The sequence below is a fragment of the Hyperoodon ampullatus genome, assembly GCF_949752795.1.
Source record: "Hyperoodon ampullatus genome assembly, chromosome: 16".
NCBI classification, from domain to species: domain Eukaryota; kingdom Metazoa; phylum Chordata; class Mammalia; order Artiodactyla; family Ziphiidae; genus Hyperoodon; species Hyperoodon ampullatus.
In genome coordinates, this window is record NC_136929.1 from 10,074,510 (window position 1) to 10,080,509 (window position 6,000).

A 6,000-nucleotide genomic window follows, 5' to 3' on the forward strand; every position below is an offset into this window, starting at 1 on the left:
TGGCACCATCTTACTCACCCTTGGGTACTAAAGCATGCTGATTCTACCTTCCAGAAGTCTTCAAAATGCCTCATAGTTCTATTCTTATTCTCTCTCCCAGGACTATAAGTTAAATAGCATCCAACCTGAGTTCCTCCCCATCAAGTGTCTACCCCAACCTGCTGCACCCCCAGACACCATATTACTTTTCATGCATCAAAGCATTAATCATCTATCGCTCCCATATTCAAACTGCTTCACGGCTCCTATACGCTACTTGACTGAGCACAAGCTTCACATTCAGGTTCAAAGCTCTCTACCACATGTCCACCTCTAACTCTCAATATATCTTCTATCACTTTGCCCACAGCCCTAAGATCCAGCGAAGCCAAACCCAGAGCCCCTCACTCTTCTCCAAACACACCCACGTGCATTTCTGCCTCTAAACCATTCCTTGAATTTTTCTTCACTCAGAATTCCAAAAGTCTACCTCTTGGATTAAAAACCTCCTTATAGGGCTTCCCTGGTGGTGCAGTGGTTGAGAGTCCACCTGCCGATGCAGGGGACACAGGTTCGTGCCCCGGTCCGGGAAGATCCCACATGCCGCGGAGCGGCTGGGCCCGTGAGCCATGGCCGCTGAGCTTGCGCGTCCGGAGCCTGTGCTCCACAACAGGAGAGGCCACAACAGTGAGAGGCCCGCGTACCGCAAAAAAAAAAAAAAAAAAAAAAAAACCTCCTTATACCTAAAGATTTATGTCCAATGCTACCTTTTTCTAGAGAACTTTTAACCACAATATTTAATCCCTACCTTAATGGAACCCTCATAGAAATTTGTAGAAACTCATAGTCTGCATTGCTTTATAGGCATTTGGTATTTCTCTGAACCTTCCCACTCAGTGGGAAGCTGTAATATATTTCTCATCTTTTATAGCACCTTTAACAGCAAACAGAGAGTCTAGCAAACATACAGCACTTCATAGTATTTGCTAAATTGGATTCAATTAGCTCTTCCAAGTTCCTAAAACTGAACTTTTTTTTTTTTTTTTTTTTTTTTGCAGTACGCGGGCCTCTCACTGTTGTGGCCTCTCCCGTTGCAGAGCACAGGCTCCGGACGCGCAGGCTCAGTGGCCATGGCTCACGGGCCCAGCCGCTCCGCGGCATGTGGGATCCTCCCGGACCGGGGCACGAACCCATGTCCCCTGCATCGGCAGGCGGACTCTCAACCACTGCGCCACCAGGGAAGCCCATGAAACTCTCTTAAGTGATATATTTCAAAAGTGATTTTAAAAGATGTTTAAGAAACCTATATTTTATTTAAGTGTAATCACAGGTATTCAGAGGGTTATCCAGGATGCCTTGAAGTACTAACTGAAAGTTTGTTTTTATGCAACCAAACATTGGACTATTCTCAAAGAAATGAGAACCAAAATGAATGTACTCCTCATTAGATAATCACACCCATAGGAATAATCGCTGGGCCAGAACTTTATGCTACAGAAGTCCAAGGAAGATTCATGTGCCAGGAGCCAGTGGAGACTCGGAGAAACAGACCACTTGTGATAGTGTAAACGTCATCACGCTCAACCAGTGCAACTAAAATAAGTATGTCTCTTATGATTCACAGTGTAAGGATCCCAATGGACTTAACTTTAAAAGGGCATGGTGCATCTCCTACAGCTGCTCTGAGGCTGGGCCAAAATAGTTATCCTTGCTTGACCTTTTGAGCTTTGGATCAATAACAGGCACAGACTACATTAACAAAACAAAATTGCTTTCACTGCATCAAATGACCAACAAATACAAAGCCAGGTTATGTATCTATCAATCTCTCTATCTTTCTATCCATCCATCTATCCATCCCAGCTCACCTTTTGTGCATCACAAAATAATGTGTTATATAGACATATATAAGCATATTAATATGTATTGAGCACTTCGTGCAACACACTTTTCTAAGTCTTTTGCATATGTTAAACCTCACAACAATCCCATAAGGTAGGTACTTTATTATTCCCATTTTACAGATGAAGAAATCAAGGCTCAGGAAGTTTATGTAACTGCCCAAGTTCATACAGCTGTTAAGTGTGGGATTTGAATCCTGGAAAATCTCCCCCAGAGCCCATAGTCTTAACCACTCTACGAGACACTCCCAGAGCCTGATTTTGTTCTCTTCATGGAGGTGGGGGAAGTCTCTGGAAGCTACTCTATTTCTGGAAAACACCTATAGGGGCTTATCATAGAGGTAAAGGCCCAGGTGCACATAAAAACATAAAAGACAACCTGCTACATTTCTATCTTGCTGGCTATAATATAGGAATTATTTCTTGAAGACGGAGTTGAGTAGCTAAACTTGAAGCACAGAACAGGCAGGCAAGCTGGCAGGACCGCCAGATAGGCTGTGTGTAAGGCTGTCCTCACTTCCCTTGCAAATGTAGCCGCAGAGGCAGATTCTGCACCAGGCCTGGAGAGTAGGTGTCAATGAGAAACAGTCAGAAGAGTACGGAAAACGAACACAGTTATTTCATTCAGCCTTAAATAGACACATTTCACCTTCTACAGGAATGCACACACTAGCAAATAAAACCACGCATGACTCAGTGCCACATTTTGTACCAAGGAGGAAGGAATGTAGTGACAAAGATGGTAGGAGGAAACAATGAATCATTTCCCATGGGAGGTAAACAAAAGTATACATACCATAGCATTAGTTTCACAGAAAGGGAACCGATCAGCTTCCTCAAAAGGGGAGTTTTATCTGGCAACCAAAACTAGCTCACTGGCTGAAAAACTGCATCTTGTTTCTTACTTTTCCAATGAAATGGTGATACAAAAGGCCCGAAAAATGTGTTCAGACTCATGATATTGAAGAGGCCTTGCCAGAGGCAATCAAAGCCGGAGAAGCCAGGTAGCAGTTGAATTTGGAATGAAATATTAGACAATACTTAGCTTTCATTCCAAAGGGCTGCCCTTAATAACACTGCAGCTTGTGGGAGTGACAAAGCTAAAATAAGTTGTGGCATTCAATATGTTTGAAGGATTGAGCCGCAGCCTTCAAGGCTAAACAAACACTCAGAAGCACCTGTGCCCCTCCAAGTTACTCATACGACTATATTTTTTTCATGGCCAAACAGCCTGCATATTAAGTATCCCCCCGGCACTTCTGGGCCCAGATGCCAAGGGAAAAAAAAACATTTTGCTATAAACTGATTCGTGATCTCTCTGTTAGTGTTGGACTCTCGTTCTCAGCTACACTGTGGGTGAAATAAGTAGATTTTTTTTTTCCTATGTATTTGCCAAACCCTGGTGGGAAGGCACTGTGTAGTCCTTTTACTGACAGAGTGTCTGGATCACTCACAATGACCTGATTGAGGTTCTTTGGCCCTAAGTAAAGAGCTCGGTTATGTGACACTGGTTAGAGGTTAGGGGTATTCTCTATGAAGAAATAGCTTGACCCCTTCCAGTATCAGAATCCAAATCACTCCTTAAAAATGTGCAAGGGAAATGAATGTATTTTCACTCCACCCTTACAAAATACCAAGCTGCACCACAGCCGAAAAATTGGAGCAGCTAAAACAATACAAAAGCCATCGCTTCCAAGAAAATAGGGCCCTGCTTGTTTTTCGGATACAGTTTTCTGATATGTGCATCTCTTTGTGATCTATATGCTAAGTATGAGAGGGCAAGTCCACGTTCAAAGACACAATCTGCTCCGCTGGAATTTAGGGAAATAATATCCCCCTGTGTTTCCTTGGTAAAAATAAAATACAGGCCAGAAACTAACGCAAGATTGTAAATCAACTATACTTCAATTAAAGTAAAATAAAATAAATACAGGCTTACAGTCTGCATATATTATGATTAATATTCGTGATTAGGGTAGGAGAGCACAGCGAAATCATTCCATTTACGAGGCAGTTGGGAGATTTGGTCCGTAATACGGAACTAGAAGTAGAAGCTAAGTGAGATTTATAATTAAGCGAATGAATCTTACACGTATTATTTCCACTGAAGTTTGGACCCCAGGGCGGAGGCAAGCGTTAAGAGACATGATTCCAGAATTGGGGAGCAAAAGGACGGCCTCCCCGGCGGCGATAACTTCCAGGGCTGTAGGAGGGGCCGTCCCCACCCCTCTCACCCCGGGAGCGCGTGCGCCCCGCCCCGGCGGGCGCGGCGGGCCACGCGGAGGGGACAGCGCCGCCCCCTTACCTGCACAGGTGCTCCCGTCGTAGGTCTCGCACATCCACTCATGGCACTCGCACAGGGGCCCGAAGTACACGCCGGGCTCGCTCACGTGACAGATGCAGACCCCGCAGTCGCACCGGCCGCGGCCGTGGCACAGAGCGCCCCCTGGGGGCTGCCCGGGCGCCCGGCACCGGCGCTCCGACTCGGCCCGGGAGAGCCGGCACGCGGCGCCCGGGCCGCTTCTGCAGGGGCGACAAACCACAGCGGGGCCACGGTCAAGCCCAGACACTGCCCCTTCTGCTCGGGGTCCACCTTGCCTCCCAGGGTCCACCCAGATCCCAGATCCCAAACGGAGACGTGCAACCCCATGGATAGGAAGCCTGGGACCCCACGTTTCTCTGGGGACCAAACTGATACCACCCATGGGCCATCCCTTAAGAAATGACCACGACCCAAAATGTCCAAGTGGTGACCTGCCCACCTGAGAACGGGACCGTCTTCCCGGTGGACTAGGTGATCCGGCCCTGCTTCTTGGCGTTTTGCCACTGAATCTTACATGCATATTTAAATACAAATTAATCCAAAGAAAGACCCTTGGCTGACTTTTCAGTTCTCTTTAAAAAGTCCCATTGCTAGCTGGTGGCCAGGGGCAGTTATTTTATGAAAAATAAGAGATGAATATATAGAAAGAGCTTTACATGTTATGATAGCTTAGTGCCTAATGCATTTTCAAGTTGCAATAAGCGATGCTTATGAACTATACTTTTAAAATGTAAAAGTTTGGTTATTGTGATGTGCCCCAAATTCTCTCTTAAAATGTAATGCAGAATGTAATACAGACCCCATGGAATAACTCTGCCCTATAGGCGGTGAGAACACCCAGGTACACATAGGATGGCAGATAATCCTCCTGATATGTATTGGAATAGGAGGAAACTATATATTCATTTAATGATTGTATTTTTCCAAAGGAAAAGCAAAAGGACAAGGGTAAAGCAATACACAGTGTAGATGTAAGGAAAGAAATAGGATCAGGTTGAAAACAGTTTATCTCGTGTCCAACTTCCTGACTGCTCTTGGCTTAGGGCAGCCATCCTGAAGCTTGAGTCCTGCCACGCAAAGCAGGGCAGGTCTGTCTGAAAGGAAAACAAACCAGACTTACCTCAGAGATGGCGAGAAGCTTTGAGGAACAGCTGACAGCCCCGCGAAGAGAAGGGAGGACGCCAGCAGCAAGAAGTTCCTGAAGCCTGCGGGACGCATGCTGAGTTTCCCGGCTGCGGAGGCCAGCAGAGCTGCTGCAAGGTGGCGCACACGGGGCCGGGGGTCGGGGAGGCTCCGGTGGGGAGAGGTGCCACCAGCAGATGGCCGGGCAGAAGGACCCACAGACACCCAGGCGTGCAGGTCCGGGGCTCTCACCGGAGCTGCAAGGGTGTGGATGAGCTGCCTGCTAGGATTTGGGCAGCAGCACTGCTCTGGGCGGGGTGCTGGTACGAAACCCCTCAAGTGGAGAGTCTAGGCAGGGAAGTAATTAGAAACAGTTGTACAAGCAGATGGTTTATTTTGACATTAAAAAAAAAGAAAAAAAAAGTCCTGTTCACAGATTTGAGAAAATCGTTTCTTTCTTCAAGTGAAGGCCCCAGAAATATTTGACAAGAGGATATTTGGGCTGGCTGATGTTAAAGGGACAGGTAAAATAATCCCTGCGATGGGATGGGGAAGGGGGAGGTTGGTGATGTCAGCAAGAACACTTGCGTAGGGAATTAGTTTCACCACATGCTTTTCAAAAAGATGAACTGTTTGACTGTTTGGGGTATGAGTTGTGAGGGGGAAGCAAAATTG

At 46.4% G+C, this 6,000-nt stretch overlaps 1 protein-coding gene across 2 annotated transcripts in view; it reads right to left on the bottom strand.

Moving 5' to 3' along the window:
- Positions 1-5,421, bottom strand: part of ITGBL1 (integrin subunit beta like 1) — a gene marked incomplete at both ends in the record, with an annotated part of 197,497 nt that extends 192,076 nt beyond the window's left edge. For both annotated transcript variants that reach the window (XM_079722095.1, XM_079722094.1), the window contains 2 exons: positions 4,186-4,403; positions 5,324-5,421. In XM_079722095.1, the coding sequence (XP_079578221.1) occupies positions 4,186-4,403; positions 5,324-5,421 (316 nt within the window). The remainder of the gene's footprint in view (positions 1-4,185; positions 4,404-5,323) is intronic.
- Positions 5,422-6,000: the final 579 nt, after the last annotated feature.